The sequence below is a fragment of the Sinohyriopsis cumingii genome, chromosome 5, assembly GCF_028554795.1.
Source record: "Sinohyriopsis cumingii isolate HCF-2022 chromosome 5, ASM2855479v2, whole genome shotgun sequence".
NCBI lineage: Eukaryota > Metazoa > Mollusca > Bivalvia > Unionida > Unionidae > Sinohyriopsis > Sinohyriopsis cumingii.
Genome location: NC_142965.1, coordinates 26,994,538 through 27,016,210, shown reverse-complemented (window position 1 = coordinate 27,016,210; position 21,673 = coordinate 26,994,538). Strand labels below are relative to the sequence as shown.

At 37.5% G+C, this 21,673-nt stretch overlaps 1 protein-coding gene across 1 annotated transcript in view; it reads left to right on the top strand.

Moving 5' to 3' along the window:
* The window catches only part of LOC149798837 (uncharacterized), a 31,519-nt gene extending 10,738 nt beyond the window's left edge, over positions 1 to 20,781 (top strand). Inside the window, exons 3-5 of the mRNA XM_089958095.1 lie at positions 12,678 to 12,813; positions 14,039 to 14,125; positions 20,338 to 20,781. Of these exons, the coding sequence (XP_089814221.1) occupies positions 12,678 to 12,813; positions 14,039 to 14,125; positions 20,338 to 20,510 (396 nt within the window). The 3' untranslated portion in view covers positions 20,511 to 20,781. The remainder of the gene's footprint in view (positions 1 to 12,677; positions 12,814 to 14,038; positions 14,126 to 20,337) is intronic.
* The last annotated feature ends 892 nt before the right edge of the window (positions 20,782 to 21,673 follow it).

The window sequence follows — 21,673 nt, the reverse complement described above, 5'->3', positions numbered from 1 at the left end:
GACGAGAAAAGGCAAAAGTACTTGGATACCAATGTAAAATATGATAAGAAAACATATAACTCAGAAACTCAAAAGTCGACCTATCACTTGTTTATTCCCCCAGGCTATTATTTTAGCGGACACCATTTGGTGAGTACCATTGCTTCCAGGTTTAATGTCATGTTTCTTAAAGTTCTGGAGAATGTCAGAAAAAGTGTCACCCTTGAGTACCATCAAGTAGCTAGTCGCCTCCTGATGAAATTTCCTGAGGGGAGCTAATTGTTGTCCGTTTTATTTTTTCCTGAATTGTTCGACATGTTGGACGGGGACATGGAGATGAGGATGGCACTGATCAATAAAAAAGAATTACCAGTCATTTCCGACAATGATTCTTTTGCCAAGTTATTTCGTTCCCCAGTAGAACTGAACCAAGGACTGAATTTGATATTTGTGTACTTCGATGTGGTGGAGTATAACATGGTGGGAAACACCTCCGTACCGTGACTGCGTGTCATTCCTTTCCAAATGGATTCTGCCACGAACGCTGACTAGGAAGGTGGAAACACTTATCACGTTCACCGCGAATTTGTACATCCTCACTATTTTTCCGTCAGCAAGTCTTATCATTGCTATAAAAAGAGATTTGGGACAAAATTTTCGATTCACCATAGGGAAAGTCACGGTGAAACTCCATTTTCGAAAACGGTTCTCTTACGATTCGTAAGTCATGTATCCAGTGTACCGTGGTGTCTCCCGACAGCGAGGACATAGTTTAGGAGATATGCTGAAATCGGCCTTTCGTTGAGTAGCTCCGGTGTTGAAATCAATGGTGACACGCGGACTGCATGCCTTGAAAGATGCCGCATTGACGCAAGGTAAAGAGTTTCTCCAAAATGTCATCATCGAGAAACAAAACCCTAAAGAAGCATTCTTAAGAGCAGGCAAAAATATCTTGCTGCAAAAGGGCAAAGACAGTGTGGGCCGCCGAGAAACGCCTATCAATACTCTGAATTTCTCCGAGTCAGGCATTCCTGCTTCCCTGACGCCACAGCAAGGACAAGGTAAAAAAGAGGACGAAGAAAACAACCCTTCAGATGACTTCATTCACCTACAGCTAGAAAGACTACGAATAGAAGAACTGTTCGAGACTTAGACGTTTTTGATTATAAAAAAGACACACAGATAAAAAAACATGATGCACCGAGAGTCTTGCGCCTATTCCAAGTCGGAACTGGATATGTTTGCCATGCCCCCCACCATGATGATGATGCAAGAATCCCAATGGGTCGAATTTCATCCCGTCTCCTCTTTGACGGATTCCGATAACATTGAGTTTGAAATCAAAGGACAGCCCGAAGATTACATCGATGTGAATAGCAGTTTTATATACTTGAAAGTGAAAGTGATCGACATGACCACAGATGGTCCCGATCTAAAGGCCGATTTTATGCATTCCTTGTTCAGCGATGTGGACTTGTATTGGAATAAAAAACTCATCAGCAGCAGCATGGATACTTACCCTTACTGAGCGTACCTGGAAAATCTCTTAACATACGGAACAGAGGCTAAAAACACTCATCTCGATGGCAGCGTGGTATGGAAACCTGACAAGGCAAACAAATTCACCGAACTAGATGAAGACAATAAGGGATTTACTGAACGTCAAAGGCAAAAATGGCTAAAAGCCGTAATTTAGAACTAATGGATCGTTTACATTTGGACGTGTGGTTGCAAGAAAAGTATTTGCTGAACGGGGTGGATGTTCGCCTGAGACTGAATCGTAGCAGTGCCACTTTCCATTTGATGACTGCAACTCCCGATTACAAAACCATTATCCAAGAAACCAGACTCTACGTGCGACGTGTGGAAGTGTTACCTAAAGTGGGAAACGATATCAGTCACACTTTGAGCAGAACGACTGCCAAGTATCCGATCCGAAGCGTGGAAGTGAAAACGTTCACCATCCCCGCTCACCATCAATCCATGATCGAAGATCATCTGTTTCAAGGCCAGTTACCCAAGCGGTTGATCCTTGGTATCGTCAAAAACTCAGCCTTTAACGTAGCCTACAAGGAAAATCCTTTCGAGTTTCATCATTACAACGTGTCCAAGATCGAAGTCAGTCGCGATGGTAAGACCTTGTGTACCAGGCCTTTCGAACCTAAGTTTGGTAACGCGAAGAATTACTTGATATCGTACTTGTCCCTGCACTAAGCTACCGGCCAGTTAGGAACCAACAGCAGTCACGGTATTACGTACGACAATTACGCAGGAGGTTATGCATTGTGGGCTTTTGAATTCACTCCAGACCAAAGCAGCGACGAGAGACATTTCCACCCTCTAAAATCAGGTCAGCTTCGAGTTTGCACACCGACCTCCAGATCACACGGTGAACGTGATCCTGTATGCCGAATTCGATAATACCATAGAAATCAACAGTTTGAGAGAAGTCATTCTAGACTATTAGAAGCCATGGAAGACTGTTAACCTTCGTTACATAGTGCAGAATCTTTGGACATGGAATGTGAGGAGACCATGGAAGGATAACCCCAAGACAAAGACCAAATAGACCTAGTAATTAAGTCCAGATGGCCAGAAGAAGAACAACATTTAGTCTCCTGTTTTACCAAACACTTGGCCGAAAAAATTACGGAATTGATCAAGAAAGATTCTATGGATGTAAAAACGACCATCCCAGCCAAATTCAACACGATAAATGTCTGATGCTGAGTCAAGAAGAAACATTGGACGAGTATCTGGACAAAGCTTGTGGTCTTATCCCGGAAGAAGCCGTGTTTCATCAGTGGTATAAAGGCTTGCGTGAACATTCTTGGCCCCCATTAACGGCTCTGGAGATCCGTCACATTGAAACTCTCTTGGACCAGGGTACGATGTCGGAGCTAATAACCGTTTACTTGTCAGACTTTTTCCAGGAGAAAGTCAGGATCGAATTCATCACTTATCATTGCCAGTGAAGAAAAAAAAAACAATGCAAAAAATGGATACATGGGAACTTTATTACCTTTAGAACCACAGTCCGTACACTGCTTCTTGGAAACCTGTCGTGTGTGCAAAAGATGAACTACCTCATCGCAAACCTCAAGACCATCAAGCTTATGTGATAAACACGGACGACAGTCATATCCCAGGAACCCACTGGGTATCCGTCTACTTTCCTCATGAAGGATGTGTGAAGTATTTTGATTCGTATGGATTGCCCCCTTTGGAAGACGATATCATTGACTTTATGAGAAGAAATGCTCAGAAAACACGATTCAATAATGTGAAATTACAAGGCACAGATTCATTGGTGTGTGGACAATATTGTATTGTCTGCATCAACGCAGTCTGGGATATTCTTTAGAACATTTAGTGACTTATTTTGATCGTCATTATTCTAGAAATGATGAGAAAGTACATCGATGGTTTTATGACCATTATGGTTATCTTTTGTCTCTCGAGAGGAAACGTAGTGTACATCAATGGCCCAATGACTTCCAACAGTGGAAATCTCAATTTAATTCACAACGTTATCAACCTTGTCCAAAATAGATAGTTTGTTGAGAAAATGTTTGTTAGTTTATTGATTGTTAATTTTTAAAAATTTGTTAATTGTTAGTTGTGAGTTATTTGAATAAAGAATGTTGTGTTTTGAAAAAATGCGTTTGTCGTTTGTTTTCCATGGGTATCATGAACCATGCTCTTTGACTTCTCTCTATCTCTCACATCAAACTATTTTAGCGTTCCGACTCGAAACCGTGTAGGGATGTTTTCCTTCGCGCCCGCGCTTTTACCATAAAAGCGGGGCAGTTTCCAGTCTGACCATCCATTGTCGACTCATCCTCCTACGAAGATGTGCTCAAGATTAGCCAAGCTAAACGAAGCCGTGTCGACACCAAAGAGTTCTCTTTCTCTTTCCGAAGAAGCAGACCATATCCTGTGGGAAAGCCTGTCGCCAGGCGAGTTCGCAATCTTAGATCATAAAATATTGCCATAGCTCCTCGTTCACAAAAAAACTGCCCTTTTCAGGGCTACCCAATACTCTAGAAAAGAAATAATCATTCCATTGCCTATGATATGCTAGAAAAAATTAGAAGTGCGTATATAAGCACATAATTTGTTTATCTTGGTTAGAAAGTGTGACTCTAAGTCCTTTGTTTCCGTCGCTTGTCAAAAATTTTAAAATATTGATTGTCATTACAAAAAAGTGCGTGACTGTTTCTTTATTGGTGATAATATGGATAATGTAAGTTTGGGTATCAGGGGATGTTTTCCTTCACGTCCGTGCTTAACGTATTTAAAGGAAACACTCGTCAGTCTGGCTACCCATTGTCAACGAGACAACTTAAAGAAGATGAGTAGCAGAATCGCCAAACTGATCGAATATCATATGCATCTGGAGTATGCACGAAGACTGTTCGATGAGCTGGCCATGGAGGCGATAGAAGAGGAAGCCAGGATAAAGGAGGAGGAGGAGGAGAAGAGGAAAAAGAAAGAAGAGGAGGAAAAGAAGATTACCATTTTGCCTCACCTTATCATAAGACAAAAAGGTGAAGTAATGCCCATGGAAAGGACGCCTCCACAGGTAGCACCAGCACCAGCAAGACAGCCACAACCACATCCACAGCCACAACAACAACAACAACCAGTAGAGCGCCCACAGGAGGCAATGAGACCAGTTCATCCTCGAGTGTGGCAAAAAAGGCAAAGAAGACAGAGGGAACAATAAGTGTTCACCATTCCCCAAACGGAGGAGTGGGATAGTGAAGCCACTCAACCCGCCTCTGCGCTCCCAGCCACAAGGGTATATTGGGAAGGAGATTGTAGCAGACGATCCATGTGCGGTGCTCGGCCTGGAAGATGCAGGCATTAACCAGGTGCATTTGAAGTTTTAAAAAAACAGCCCTTTTCAGGGCTAACCAAAGTTCTAGAAAAGAGACTATTCAAGTTGCCAATTGTATGAGTGTGGAGTAGTGTGATTATAAACACTCACTTCTTTAATAATGTGTGTGTGTGTGTGTCTGTGCATGTGTGTGTATGAGCTCACGTACGTTTGTGTGGGTATTAGATTATTGGGTTTTGTAAGCGCTCACGTACGTTTGTGTAGATAGGAGTGTGTATGTCTTTTAACCGTCCCTTCTGTGTGGATGACATGTTTGGGTTTTGTTTTTGCTTCGTCGCGTGTGTGGATAGTATATTCGGGTTTGATTTTGCTACTTCGCGTGTGTGGATAATAAATTTTGGTTATGTTTTTTGCTTATTCGCGTGTGTGGATAGTAGATTTAGGGTTTGATTTAGCTTATTAGCGTGTGTGGATAGTAGATTTTGGGTTTAATTTTGATTATTCGCGTGTGTGGATAGTATAGAAAAGGTTTGTTGTTTTCCTTCTCGTGTGTGAATAGTAGATTTTGGGTTTGTGTTTTGCTCCTTCCGGGTGTGGATATTATATTTTGGTTATGTTTTTTGCTTATTCGCGTGAGTGAATAGTAGCTTTGGGGTTTGATTTAGCTTATTAGCGTTTGTGGATAGCAGATTTTGGGTTTAATGTTGCGTTTTCGCGTGTGTGGATAATATAGAAATGGTTTTTTTTTTCCTTCCCGTGTGTGGATAATATATTTGGGTTTGTTTTTCGCTCCTTCCCGTTTGTGGATAGTATATTGGGGTTTGTTTTGCTTCCTCGCGTGTGCGGCTAGTATAATTGTGGTTAGTTATCTGTCTGCTTATCTGTGTGTGATAGTAGATAATATGAGAAGAAAAATAAGGGATGTTTTCCTTCACGTCCGTGCGTTATACTTAAAAAACTCAAAGCGTTCGCCATTCGCGCCATTCAAGGGTATAACCGAAAAAACAAGATGGCAGCAGCTTCAGACCTGTTCAATAACTTGAAGGAGAGTTACTATTGGATGATAGATGCTGAATATGAAGTGGAAAGAATTGAACGAGAATGGAGGATAAGAAACAGCCTGAACTTTGCTAACAAACTAAAAGTAGCCAGGGAGAAGATAGATTAGATAATAGAAGAAGAAGTGAAGAAGTTGAGAGGGTTGATTAATCCACCCTATGTCAGAGTGGGAACGTTAAAACAAGCTCTGGATAACGTTATCGAAGTAAGGTGTTTTTTGGAAGGTATGGTGCAATGGTCAGAGTGGCCATTTGTCAAAAGAGGTCTGGACAAGCTCAAGAAAACTGAAGAACTTTTGAGAAAGGTGGTAGAGTCAAGAAGATAAAAGAAAAATGGAGTAAAGAAAGAAAGGACAAGGAAAGCTTAAAGAAGAAAGAGGCCTTTGACCAACTGAATAAAGACTGGATCAGGATACAAGAGAAATTTAAAGCCATGGGCCATCCCGAATGAATGTCAGAGAGAGAGAGGGAGAGAGAGAGATAAAGAAGAAGAAGAAGAAAGGAATGATGGAGAAAGTCAGAAGATGGTTAAAGAATTTAAGAAAATAGAAGAACCCAAAGACCCTTTTCAGGGCCTCTCATATGCTTCGAGAAGAAATGACTTTCTTGCCTGCCACCCCCCCCCCCATGTTTTTAAAAATGTTGTATAAGTATAAAGTAAGTTTCTCCCTTGTCCCTATACAGGCCCAAGGTTTCTGTAATGTACTTTTCCTATTGTCCCTATAGATGTCTCAGTGTACTTTGTCCCTATACAGGCCCAAGGGGGTCTGTAATGTATTTTCCCATTGTCCCTATACGTTTTGTCCCTATACATGCCGGGGCATGGGGGTTGCCATGTTAATTCCCATTGTCCTACAGCTACCCCATTATACTACTACAACATACTAGGAAATTTGAAAAAATACAAGCAGATAGTAAAATAGTAGATGACAAGAAAACATCTCATCATTAAGATCTATAACGAAATCATGTACAATCACACACTTATCAATTACAAAAACAATCACAACACATTTTAATTTACAGAACATATTTTCAGGATCTATTCCATATTGCAATTTCATGGCGTATTGAAATTTAGATATATCGGCGATATGAAACTAACGTTTAATGCTTAAATGACAAATCTCCGCTGAAGAATCTAATTCCTTTCGAAGTAATGCAGTTATCTTTTCAGTTCATTTTTCAAACATCGCAGGTTGTTATCGGCAGACTGAAGTAAATTTCCAGGTACTCTTTCAGAACAAACTATTTGTGTCTTCGATAAATCGTAATTCCTTCTCCGACAGTAGCTTGTCCATTTTCTTTGCTATGTAAACAATCAAACAACGGCAGGAAGTGGTGACGACTTTCAAAAACAAAATCTTGGCAATCAAGTTCGAATAGAAATTAATAAAACAGTACTTTCTTCTAATGATTGATGAAGATCGCAACGTCCTATAATCAACAACACCGTACAAAATACGGCGAAATTGATCTGAAACACCTTTCAGACATTCTTGATACAAAGGAAGCTCAAACTTTGTAAGCAAATACGGTGCAGAATAAAGACATTAAAGGCAAGAAAAAGCAGTAAATCTTTAGGAAATGCTTTTTAGTGGCACAAGATAGCTATCCGCTTGACCTATCCGTTATCATCAGAAAAAAGAAATTTGGTACCCAAGGAAATGTGCATGCGAACAATAAACTAAACAATAAGCATTTCAGTAAACATGAAATTGAAACAGAGATTATAATGCACAATTATCATGACGAAAAGGTTATAGAAGAGGTTATATAGTTCCATGGAAATCTAGAATTAATTGATGGGAAAGAAAATAATAAATAGTTAAAAGATGACTAAAATGTCTAAAGCATAAATCATGTATTACAAGAATGTTTGGAACGAATAGAAATTATTAACTTACCTGTAACACAGTTGGATAGCAGTTTCAGATATTTAAATAACTAAATCTAAAGGCTTGTGAATACATTGCATTAGGTGAAATGTTAAATGTTTATTTAAAACAAAGTGTAACAATAATAGCAATTCTTACCGCGCTTTATCATATTAACAGTTGCTCTATATATGGCAAATTTACAGCAAGGTGAAGTTATTTCGATTTCCTCATACACTGAATATTACAACCAGAGAGTATTAAGTACTATTTGTATAATTTAGCAGCAATAGCAGCATCATCTATGCCTGGAATAATCAGAATTGTGTTACTTCGCTGCGCACGACCACTGGCGGAAATCCAACTAAAATAACATTTGTTTGCTTCGTGATGAATATTGTCACTTTTTGACAATTCTGAACTGGACTTTCTCAACACTTCTCAATTAGACATCCCATGTGTTCTGCGATTAGCATGTATAGTTCCAATTATTTTAAGAGAAAAACAATTGATTCTAAGACTGTCATTATCATAGTCCTTCCCTTCTACATATTTGTTACTCAACTTGTCTTCTCTTTTGTCCTCGACAGTTTCTCGTGTGTCATGTGTATCTCTATTTTCCGTAATTTCTGAAATATGATTCTATTTAATTTTCGACAATTATATGAGATCAAAGACACAACCTCACTTCTAACAGAATAGAACAATTTCATTTTAATGGTGTCTTGTGTTGTTTGAATTTCGCAAAGAGATTTTAAAAACATTAAAAATAACAACATTTCTTACCTTTTATGATATTATACGCAGCAAATTTACAGTAAGGTGATGTTATATCGATTTCCACCTACAACTAAGATTACAAATTTAAACAAAAATTGGTAATGTTTGTATGGCTTGGCCGCATTGACCAGCATCAGATTTGCCTCTAATAATCAGTATTGTGTTACTTCACTGCATATGACCAGTGGCCAAACTATGAACATCTTATTTTATTTGTCCTGACGTTGGTCGGTTTCTTATTTGCACATTGGCAACATGTAAAACTGAACTTGAACCAAGTAACTAACAGTAATCTGATTCGTCGTAACGGCATGTTTACGCTTTCCTTGTGATCTATCTACAGTGTTCATAATATTAATGATACATAGTTGCATTCGCCAGTCGACACTAGGCTTATATGTTAAAATTGTCGGTCACGAGGTACACATACTGTAGTGTATTTAATGCTTTGTTGTCTTTGTTTCTTAAACCTATTATAATGTTCTAAAAGTCGATTATTAATTATTAAATATAAAAATATTCCCCCCTCTCACTCTGTCTCTCTATCTCTCTCATTCCCTCTCTCTCTCTCTCTCTCTCTCTCTCTCTCTCTCTGGATTATCGTAGCTAGATACGGGCGAAAGTTCACGAAAATATAAGCTCTGGAGATTTTCGCTTGTATCATACGACGATGTATCTGGACCAGTTGAATGATAGTTACGTTTAGTCAAACCGTTCCAAAGGGGGAGAGAGACAGAGAGATAGACAGACAGAGAGAAAGAGAGCAGTGGTGTCACTAGGAGGGTGCAGACCGTACCGGGTGACACAATCAGAGGGTAACACAAAAATAGCTGTTTATACAATTTTCGAATCTTTGTGCGGGAAGGAGGTCCATGGCGTAGCCACCGTAAGTTACGGCACTGGGTGACACCAACCCTAGTGCGCCAGAGAGAGAGAGAGAGAGAGAGAGAGAGAGAGAGAGAGAGAGAGAGAAAGAGAGAGAGAGAGATACTTTTATAATCTTTAGAAATGTTAATTCAAGCAGAATAATGACTATGATGAACTGTCAATATTTTAAAATATTTTAATTACGTCTTGTTGCTTCGTCATTTCGCTTAGTTTCTATTCCACGCTAATTTCTCTACGGCATTACATGAATGCCTGACAGTTCAGGTTAAGTGTACAAGAAAATAACCGTGGTTGTCGTGCACTATATTCTTCATAAAGAAAACATATTTCATGTTTAAATAATGAGTGTGTCTTATATTGATTTAAATAATTCTGAATAAAAATAGAAACTCAGAAAGAAAACAATCAACTTATCAATTTGCATATGTGATTATGAACAACAAGAACAATCGTAGAACTACATTTTGTAGCGGACACACTCGCAGGGATGTGAGGAGTTCATTCGCTCGGCCAATACACAGTTACCCGGAGCATATCGTAACTCTATTCAAAGTATATATTATGAATTATTCAACGTATGTAAAGAATAATGCAATATAATTCATCTAGAATGTGAATGTGTCAGCATATACTTGAAATGACTGACCACAGTATGGAGATGAAATAAATTTGTATTCAGAGACAGCATGTCCTTAAAATTCATAGGTTTAGCTTGCCTGTGTCTCCCAGCATGTCTTAAACGTGTAACATAAGCATGGAAAATATCACATTTACCTAAATTTAATTGTCAAATTTATATCCCAGAGTTGATCAATGAACTTCCAGATGGTTTCCAAATCATCTTTCCAGGTGATTTTGTGGATTATAATATCATCCAAAGCTTTACAATTCTGTATATCCTGGGGCTACAAAGGCTTAAATCTAGTTTGTTATTTCCGTAAGTGGAGATTGCCCGAATGCCTTCAAAAGGTTAAACGTGTTTACATATTTTGCATTTCCAATTTTGTCAATGCAGTCATCGATTTAGGGATTGGAAAGGTGTCTGTCTTGGCGACCCTGTTTCCTTTTCATTAATCAGTAGAGATACAGAAAGTATTATCTGGTTTGGGTACTGGAATACATGGGTCATTCCAGTTACTTTCGAAGGAGTCATTCTTCAGCTAAAAATGAATCTCGTTCGTTTTGGAGTGACTTCATCATATAAAGATGTTGTTTCACAGGTGTAAAATAAATAAATTCAACGTCATGATATATTTTATGTGTTCGTGTTTGAACATCTGGAAACAAATGCTCATATTTGCTTAATAGTTGTCTTCTCTTGTGGCATCATATACGAATGTTTCTGGTGCAGAATGTATAATGTTTCATAATTTCGAAGATTGGTTACACCAAAGCGCTGCATTCAGGTTTCACATCTTCGTTTAAATTGTCATTATGTGGGATAGGTACAACTAAATTGACTGAATTACTTACAGATCTGTATCAACATATTCCATTAACCTGTGACCATTGTTTCTATTTGGCTCCGAGGAATGTTAATAATGTAATTTAAGTTACTAACATTCTTTGCAACTTTATAAGAACAATGCTACTTGACCTGAATGCAATTTACAACTAATTCCTAACAGCAAACAACAACAAATGAACACCCTTGTTCCAATCTTGTTCTGTGCCAAAACAATAAAACCAAATCATATTCTTCAACGTATGATGACTTCTTTCCAAAGAATATCATATTCATACACAGCATGCTGGAGAAACTTACAGACATAAAATATCCAAGAAGATCAGGTTGGACAGACGTGGGAAGGCCACAATATGTGAACAACTTTTCCAAAGCTTTCAATATGGTCATAGTCTTAATATTCTGCAAAGGGATTACCTCTAAAAATTTTGTGGAGGCATACATTACCGTCGACAAGTATATGTTGCAGAACGTGGTTTTTGGTAATGGTGTGACACAATCTACCATTATTCTACTAAATGGTTTGTCAAATACATGAAAAAACTGAAAGGGAGTCTTACCAATCCTATCAATTGACACATGTGACAAGATCTACAGTATTTAAAAAAACATCACTTATAACATTCGGTCAACAAAATGATTTGAGATCTTGCGATAAGTCTCTCTGATTCCTAAATGACCGAACAAATGAGTTTCATGTGATAGACTAAGAATTGCCAATGAAAACCCCTTTGCTCACAACATGACAACTTGTTACTTGGGTGGCTTTATTTTCCTTAATAGCCCCTAGAAATAAACAGATCTCAGTGTTTTGTTCCTGTACAACAGCCAGTGAACACTGTAGATCTGGTCACAATAACAATTCTCTCCGCCATTTGTGTTGCAAAACAATTTTAATTTATTTCGTTTCGTTTTGGACTTTTCTCAAATAATATCATTGTATATAATATGCTCAAAGTTGTATAATATTAAATATGCTAATTATATGATGAATTTCAGCACGGTATCGTCTGGTTAAGGATAATTTCTTTTTTACATATGCAATATTATTTATGTATCATGCTGACAGCAATAACATACTGATGTTCAAGAATGAAATTTGGTAAATTTTTATCATCACTGTATAGGAGAAAAACTAAAATTTCAACAGCTCACACATTTTTGATCACTTATTGCAAAGTAACATGATTTAAACTCAAAGTGGAGGTCATATATTTTCCTTTCTTTTGTAAAATGAAATCGTTATTGCATATAGTTATATTAAAGTCGAAGTTTTTACCGTTCTGTGGGAGGCTAAAGTATTAAAATAATTGTTTCCGTTGCTCCATTTGTCGAACTCATAAATCTTGCATTTGTTCATATGATACTGATGATCTGAGTTTTTATTTCTTAATGTCTTTGCATTAAGCCATCCGTATGCCTTTATCTCCCCCGCCTAAATCTGCTATAAACTACGCTTTATCATCGAGATAAATCTTGACCTTTTTGTTGGAATCCATCTTCAAGAAATATTCGTAATAGTGAATGTAAAACTCTCTCGTGCCCGAATAATATTGGAATCGTTGTAAACACCGAGACTACTTTGTTTTCTTAACATGATCACACAAATCTTAAAAGATCAAACTCGACTAGTCTCACATAGGCTATCAATAACACCAAATATGTCATTAGTATCTCTGTTATAAATCTCAGTAATTTGAGTCCTTTGCCAGCTGTTCATGAAAACAGACATGCAGATATTTTGTTAATTAAGAGCATCATTACAATAATTTATATTTTTTCTGAAGTTGAAAAAGAACGGCTTCAAACACATTGATGGATTGGAACCAGCAGAAAACATGCTCGCGAAAGCAAAAGAGAAAAATGTGTACGAAACTTACATCAACACCGCCATCACAGACAAGGCTTTGGACATGGATGATGGTAATCCCCATATTTTCTTTGAAAACATTTCACAATACATTTTAAAACAGTTTGCATTATATAGCATAATGTTAACTGTCATTGATATTTCTTGAAATGTACACACCTATTCTTCTAATAATGTAATAATTAAACCTGTTTCAGAGCAAGAGTTAGTAACTAATACACTGTTTAAAACTTATTCAGAGGAAGGTACAATTTACATCTACCGAACAAAGACTAAACAAGAGAGCCAGGAGTAATTCGTCACTACTAAATCTTGTTTAATGGGGAAATAAACAAAACCCAATACAAACACAAGAGATAAAAAAAAGACAAACTTACTAGACGGTCGTACTTATCTATGGTATCCTGCCATCAACTCAACGATGCTGTACCCATAACAAAATTCAATGAAGGGAATGTAATAGAGAAGTGGGATTATCTTTAGATTTTGTCGTTAAATAAATTTTTATGTTTTGCAGTGACAGCCATATTTAATTTCAGTCACGAAGACAAGCCTGTCAAGAGAGTTTATTGTGTGACGAAACAGTGATTAATTTATTCCCCGTTTATCAATTTAATTATGTGATATTCAAGTAAATTTAAGAGTATAAGTTTATAATTTAAACTTTTTCGAAACATAAATATATACATCAAATCATTATATAGCATTTTAGGAAATATTGAGTTACTGTGTACATAGAAGATTAATGTCTGATTTTATTTAAAAATCTTTTTAAAGTTTTTAACTTAATTTGGATATTTTGTCGAGACACGTTCAGGAAAAAGACATAGGATGCATATTCTTTCTTGCATACTAATCTTTCTCAACTTCTCATGTTTGTCCCTGAAATGGGGAAATCAGTCCGCTTCAAATATCTGAACTTTATTTGTACAGAACCAACCGCTATTGCTTCAATTGAGGGCCAGGAAACTTATTATTTTGTACGCTAAAAGTCGTGCAGCTGATTCAGGATTAGATCAAGTAGCAAAATGACCTGTCTATTTTACGAGCTTACCTGGTTCTGGGGTATTGTTTGGCCCGTTATGAAACTGTACATTGATACGAAGCATAGTTGAACAATAAATAAATAAATATATAAATAAAAAAATAAATAAATAAATAAATGAAATAGAAAAACAAACATTCAAAGAAATATTTTAGAGATTCCATAACGGTTTCCTCTGAAGGGTAAGAACTTTACATTTAGCACCGTTTATAATCGGATCACATTTTTTTAAGGAACTTATGATGTAGTCACAGCAAGCGGTGTTGCAGGGAACTTTTGCAGTAAAGCGCTACGGGAGATGACAAGAATCGTTAAGTCAGGTAAATTGAAGTTGGACGGATTCCAAAGAAAGAAATACAGTTTACTGTATTAAACATTTTCCGATTTATTAAATCTTCATTGGTGTTTCCTTGTAACAACTAGTGTAAATTGCTTGGTTTGGTTGTATGTTTGAGTATGGGTGTGTTTGTTCTCTATGTGCTAAATCAACACAGTAAATCATAGTAAATCGACAACAAGCACAAGCATGAAACAACATATATGATGGTTTTGCACAATAAATAGCATATATATATATATATATATATATATATATATATATATATATATATATATATATATATACCGATGCCACGTAATGCGCTGGCGAAACAGTTGGTCTCAGAAAACGAATGAATGATCAAAAGAGCCACATTCTCAACAAAACAAACCACAATAACTCAACCGAGATTCAATTGAATCACTTAACAGTCTGTGTAATAACGATGGAACGATACTGCATACTGCGCTTGGAATTTCGTGGAGAATGTTGCCTAAAGAAATGTGTATAACCGTCCAAATGCATTCTTATTAAACTTGAGTCAAGCATTGTTTATCATCACAATTATTTGGGATACTATCTCCTTCGTTAAATACTGCATAAGGTTTTATATAAATTATACAGTCATTATTATTATTATTATTATTATTATTATTATTTGTAAAATAGTATTAGTAGCATTAATATTAGTGGTATTAGTAGTTGTAGTAGTTGTTGTGATAATACCATAGTTAAGTCGTTCTCATGACATATTCCCATTACTACGACAATGAAACTATGTGGATATTAAATATTAATGATGGCGCTGATATTCGTCAACTATGAGTTCCATCCTTTGCTGTTAAATTATAACGCTGTGGTTCTCTGTACTAGAGGTACAATTTCACCTGAATGCACCGCGGAGGAGACATGTTGTGTGCCCATTATAAGACCGTTTTTATTCTATAATATTTCATCCTACACTTTTAATTATTTTGTATATACTTTGGCTGTCATTCTTAGGTGTTGTATTCCAGATTTTCTCTTGGAATTAGAGTTTAGTATTTGTCTCGTTGATATGAGTGTGTGTGTGTGTGTGTGTGTGTGTGTGTGTGTGTGTGTGTTTGAGAGAGACAGAAAGACAGACAGAGAAAAAAAAAAGATAAAATGGAACGCTGCCTTATTCCATATCAAGGCTTATTTACGATAGATACGAGTAATCATTTCATTTCAACGGTACATACGCACCGAACATCTCCTTAGTAATATGAGTAAAATAAATTACTGAGAGACAGCCGACCTGATTGTCTGCGGAGGATTCCAACTAGCAACCAAAAGATTTAGAGACCAGTAAAGTAATCACTGATAATAAAATATTGTGTACAGTCTAAGTTACCCAAAATAATGAAGTGAACATTATACTCGACTCATAATGTTTGCAAATTCTATTAAATGCACGACCTTCCTTTGATACCGCTCTTAATATACAAGTGCTTTTGCCGTATTTTATTAATGTTTTCGGCTTTTAGGCTAAATATATTATACTTAAAAATTCCAGTAGCAAGTATTTTATTTCCAATTGATGTACATTAGAGGCAAACATAGTTAAGATCCGTCTGTCTGACTGAGACGATGGGTATTGTACACAGTAGCCCATGGTGATGACTTGCTTGTTAGTTTAACTGTAACTACTCTGGTGGGTATAAAGTCATAAACTTAAATGACAGATTAGGCCGTGGTAGACTGGATAGCACACTATGTCCTGCATTGGAACTAACTTTGTGCCAAAAGCTTTGTCACGATGGTGTTCTAAAACACAAAGCTTGCAGCTCCAGTTGTCGCTGCTGCCTATCGGTATCTCTTATTCACTGACGTCGATGTTTAAATATGTCATGTTTTGCTTGCATTCATCTTAATGCGACTTTTTGGGAGTCCAGTTGGTCTCTTATTATATTAAGCAAATGTCATAGTAAGCATGGTCGTCACTGTCTAAGCATGACCAGGATGCTTTGTAGACTGGACTGGGCAAGGACGCTGGTGCTGGTGACCTATTTCTGTTAGTGTATTGCCAACGATACAACGATAGCTGCAGAGATGGAAGCTGTTGAGTATCTTCTCTTGGCTCTTGTGTGTAGTCACTGTCTTGCTGCCACAGCAAAATACTGGGAACATGGGCCTAACGAATCCATCTCGTGGTCTTTTGGAACGTTTGTTGAGTCCCAGGAACATTTTGGTGGCCTGCTGTAAGGGTTGCTATTATCTCCAATGTGGATATTGATCCCTTCCTCAAGTGAGAGGTCGTCAGTCATGACTACTTTTCTATTGATGTTGTTGTTGAGTGAGAACATGGAACATTGATGAGAGAGTAAGTCTATGTTGTTCTGCAACTGGGTAGCTAGTGCTGTATCGTCTGCGAACAGAACTTGTCAGATCAAAACATGCCGCATTTCGGCCTTAGCTTTCAATTTATAGCGATTGACAAATTTACGTCGGCACTCATGTATGAGCAGATAGTTGCCATTTATGCGCAAATGGCGAGGTTGAGAAGTAAGGTAGACAACATTGTCTAAGCGTTTTGAGGCCAGAACGTAGCCCTTTTGCACTACTCACTTTATCTTGATGCTATCAGAGGCAACTGATCTTTCCCGAATACCTTGAAGACGTCTGTACTGTTGACCGTATCGACCTGTTGTGATCGCAAAAAGGCAATATAGAGTGATTTCTGGAACATGATATCCACTGCTCAAATTCCCACTCAGAATTTACCTTGTGCTCTGGAAGCACTCTGTTCTCGAGTGCTTGATGCCTCCTGAATATAACTCTGACAACGGTCTCTCCCTACTGTTGAGGAATTCGATAATACTGTAGCTGTTACTGTCTCCACAGTCGCTTTTATTCTTATACATCACGGTGATGCTAACGTTCGAATATCTAGAAGAGGTTAAGATCTGCTGGCGCTTTGTCGATTTCCTTCATGCCGGCTAATACAACACTGGCCGTGCGTCAAGCGAGATATCCGTTTCGCTTCAAAATAGATCCAGGTGGTATTCAACCCAACGATACCTCCACTTTCTCCTTTAAGTGATCAATTCATCAGTCTACGCGGCTGATGATGCTGGGGCATCTTCTTTATTCCTTTGTAAATGGCACTGATGTGTGCTGTACCTGGGATCCTCTGCACCGCTCGATTTGCCAGCTTGAGATCCAAAAGTGTGCTTGTGATGGATTTAGAATGCGCTCTAGTTAAGCTTCATTCTACGTATCTGATTAGTTCACAGGCAACGTATTTCTCGAACCAGTCTTTGTTTTGAGTCCAGGTTGTCCTAAATGTGGTGACGGCTCACTTGTAGATGCTTGAGTCAATGGCATCCCAAACATCATTAACTTCCCATTGAAGGCCATCCTCAGGATTGGACTTCTCAATGGTCTTTGAAACTGCAGACATTTGCTATATAAGTTCATGCTGCGTATTTTTATGCAAGCGAAGAATCCATGTAACTTTCTGTGCTGTACTCAAACTTTGAGGCTTACAAGTGAATGGTCGGTGTCGCAGTCTGTATTAATCTAGTTGGCGCCAGTGACCAGATTTTGGGTATCGCCATGGTACGTTGTGCTTATGTTTGCCCTTAAGGAATGTGTTGTAAGTGCAACGCAAGATCTGGGCGCACAGTTCATATAGCCTCTGTTAGCTCTTGTTAAATTTGCCGACACCTTGGTGTCTTAGGCATACTGTACTTATTCTCTGGTCTGAACAGCCTCTGGCAACAAAGTTGGCTGTAAAGATCAGTTTCTGGCCCTTCGGTGCGCATTTGAGACTGTCATATAAAGAGTCATAGTATTCAGGGGATCACTACAAAGTTAGTTTATTCTCTCATGAAACGTCTCAAGCTGATGGCGACTTTGATACAGTTGTTAAGTGTTTGAAGAATTCAGCAACGAGTGGCTCAAGCTACGTGCTATTTTTTCAAAATACGTTACTGCGCATTTATACGGATTAGTTAATGACAGCAATATGGCGACCTGTCGACCCTATGTAAACAAGTTTCTACGCGTGAGAAAATGGAAAAATAAAATCATTTGATATTAGTACGGTCTTATCACATTTAATCGATGGATGTCATATGAAAATAACAATAAGTAATTCATTTTTTTTATACCGATATCTTTTATCTTTCATCAGTTCTGATTTTGAAAGGTTCTATGGTAGACAACAGTACGACAGATTACAATGATGGGTACAGACTACCGCACATTTCAAACAAAGTGGGTAGTGACGGAGGAGAATTTTTAATTAATGATTTTCTTGGAATTGATCTTTTCTTTCGTGGAAGAATGGCCAGTGTTGCTGTTACTATTGCAATGATGCGCTACATGGAAATCTTCTTATGGAATAGTTTGTAGACTGATGAATGAACCACACTGTGCAGGCATTTATACTTGTTTACAACTTTGGATTCAGCTGGCGCTATTTTGAATTCTTTGAAAAATTTTGAGGAACCCAGGTCTGATATAACACATTTCTAGTTTTTGCGGTCTTTGTCATAGCTCTTGAGAGAATTTGGAATTTTCATTTTCATAGTCATTGATATGTATAGTCAGTATACCAGGAACCGTGTTTTCTGTCACTGTTTGTTCCACACTGCATTGCGAATTTTATCCTATATGTACCTTAGTCAATTTTAGGTCACCGTCAATAAATGTAGCAAACAGTAGCTAATTCGTTTCACACGAATAATTAAAAACTAATTAGGTACTTTAAGTGGCATCTAATGGCACTGACCTGAAAATTTACAGAGTTAAGCCTTCGGATAAGATAAAGTTCACCATGCTGCGGTGGAACTATAGCTTCTAGCATACTAACAAACAGCTCGACTTCGTGTGCGTGTGTATCTGTCTCTCTTAAAATGACTGAGTTATATATATCTATCTATCTATCTATCTATATATATATATATATATATATATATATATATATATATATATATATATATATATATGTGTGTGTGTGTGTGTGTGTGTGTGTGTGTGTTGTTGCAGTTTGAATTTAGAACAACTCCGTCATGTCTAGCAGAAAACAAGGGTGTCTTCTTTTGAAATGTAGTTCTTAGCGCTTGGAAGCCATGACTGAGACAACCTGACTGAGATAACCAGACTGAGATAAGAACAGTAAGCTTAGCAAAAGAGCTAGAGAAAATCTGCTCGTATGTTACTTCCTGGAAAATACACAAGTCACACACAGTGCTTGCCGCACTCTTGCCGCGCCAATCGAAAGTTTAAGTGATCTCACCTACTGAGCCTCCGGTAGCTGGTCTTCGTTCATGGGCAGCAGCGAAGTTGATAGCGTATGCAGTCTCCTGTCAACACATGGTCCTGAATTTGCTTTTCTTTGTGTTGGGCCACTCTTGATGTCTCTTTGTCAAGGGAAATCTCTTCAGTCAAATACAAGTAGTGAGGAGGTAGAACGAAGCCCGCCATTACATTACAGACTGGAAACGGCTCAGAATGGTGGGCGCTAACTCAACGGCAAGATGAAATGAACCTTTCCACCGTCGGACGCAAAATATTGCGTTGATACTATAACCACAACAATCTAGACCTATAACCAGATCACTGATGCCTCCAACGGTATTATCCCCTTTTTGGAAGGAGAAGGGGTGAACTGTCCTCTTAATGGCTTACTGCTTCACCCAGGCAAGCAATACAGGATTAAACTTGCATAGAGTCTGAGTCCCTCTGTACAATTGGCAGGCTGAGTCCTCATGAAAGGCACGTGCCATTGTGTCTCGGTCGCATGTGCTTGTAGGAACGTGCATAAAGAATACCCAGCTCCTTAATGGGACTACAATCCAGTTTTCATTTTTGGATGGGTGATCCCGCTTAGTCTTTGGCATTCCCGAGTCAATCCTTTAACTTCATATCTGACTATAATTTTCCATTAATAATACAGTATGATATTGTTTGGTTATGGCGCACAATATACTGGATACCCTCTATTTAAAAAAAGTATTCCAAAGTGGTATGTGCTGACAAAGCTGTATTTATCAATGGTTACGCATTTATGCGTATAAAATTGAAACAAATTTTAAACTTCGAGCACATAAACGAATGAGTGTGTTTAAAGTATTAAAACAACATTTGTAAACAATAGTTAGAGACGACCAATCTGATTTTTGTTATTGTTCTTGCATTGAACAGTGAACGGAAGCATTATTTATCACTGTTTTCTTCCTTCAGGTGGCACCATTGTCATGGTAACTAACTATGAGAAGAGAGCATTCAATGGCGATCTTGAAGAAACCTTGAAGTCTCTTGAAAACGAGCATAAGATTGTATTACTGAAAAGAGAAGTTAAAGATGGATACCTGTACAAGCAGAGAGGTGATGTGATGGTATACAAAGTACTGTAGACGAGGATATGAATGGTTCCTGATTATTACTAGCAATCCGCGACACAACGGCGTGGTATATATAATTCACTCTATGAAAACGGTCTGTATTGTGGCTGAACAATTATAAGTTAGGAAAGATGGATATATCATTTTGAGTTTTGTTACATCCAATTCGAAACATGATGCATATTCAACCACTATCCAGAGGTTTCAAACACAAATGTTGATAATATTATTTGTATAATTAAGAATATGCAAATATAAAGATTATACTTTTACTTTTATCTTTTCTTGCGAACAGATATTATTCAATTGTGTGTAAGGTACAGAATAGCTGCAATGTAATACCAATATGTTTGTGTAACATTGTAATAAAATGATATATCACACTCGTCTGTATTCTCTGTCTGAATGCTCCCTATGAAATATTATGTACCAAAGAGAAAACAATATGCATAGAGAAAATGGGCCGCATTTACACATATAGTTTAACATAATACACGATTAGTGGACAGACAATGAACAATAGGAATTTTTGTCATTTCCAAAGCTTAGAATGATCATTTTCTGCATTCTTTACTTTCAAAATATCTCTTGCTACGGAAGCGGCGGATATTACATATACACAGTCATAACTGCATATGTGTCGATCATTTTGGTTCGTTTGCTTGTCTGCATTGCGTTTCTTGTAAATGCAGATTTCACAAAAGTAGAGACGTTCGTTGAAATCGTTTCATTGTGATGCTCTGAATGAAACATATACTTCATAAAAATTGATTGCACTTGTTTATTTAAAATATATCGATGAGCCTGATTAATATGATACTGAGGCAGTCATTCGAAATAGTTGCAATAATTATAAATTTTATGATGCAAGTAACACATTAAGTCCAGAGATACATATATGGAGATAACTGGAGTAGGCGGTAACTAGATAAATTTGAAAAACAAATTGAAGCCGAAAAGTGCAAATCTACATTTTAACTATCCAAAGCATTTTCGGCTTTCACTGAGTCGTTTTCGCTGCCAAACTTACTCTGAGATCTAAAAGTTATAGTTACAACAGTTATATGACACAGCCCTTTAGTCCCAAAAGAGAACTTTCAAACGCACCAGGATAAGTTTACATTGCGTTAAGCATTAACTTGAATACCACCATTCCAAACATCAATTTATGTTGC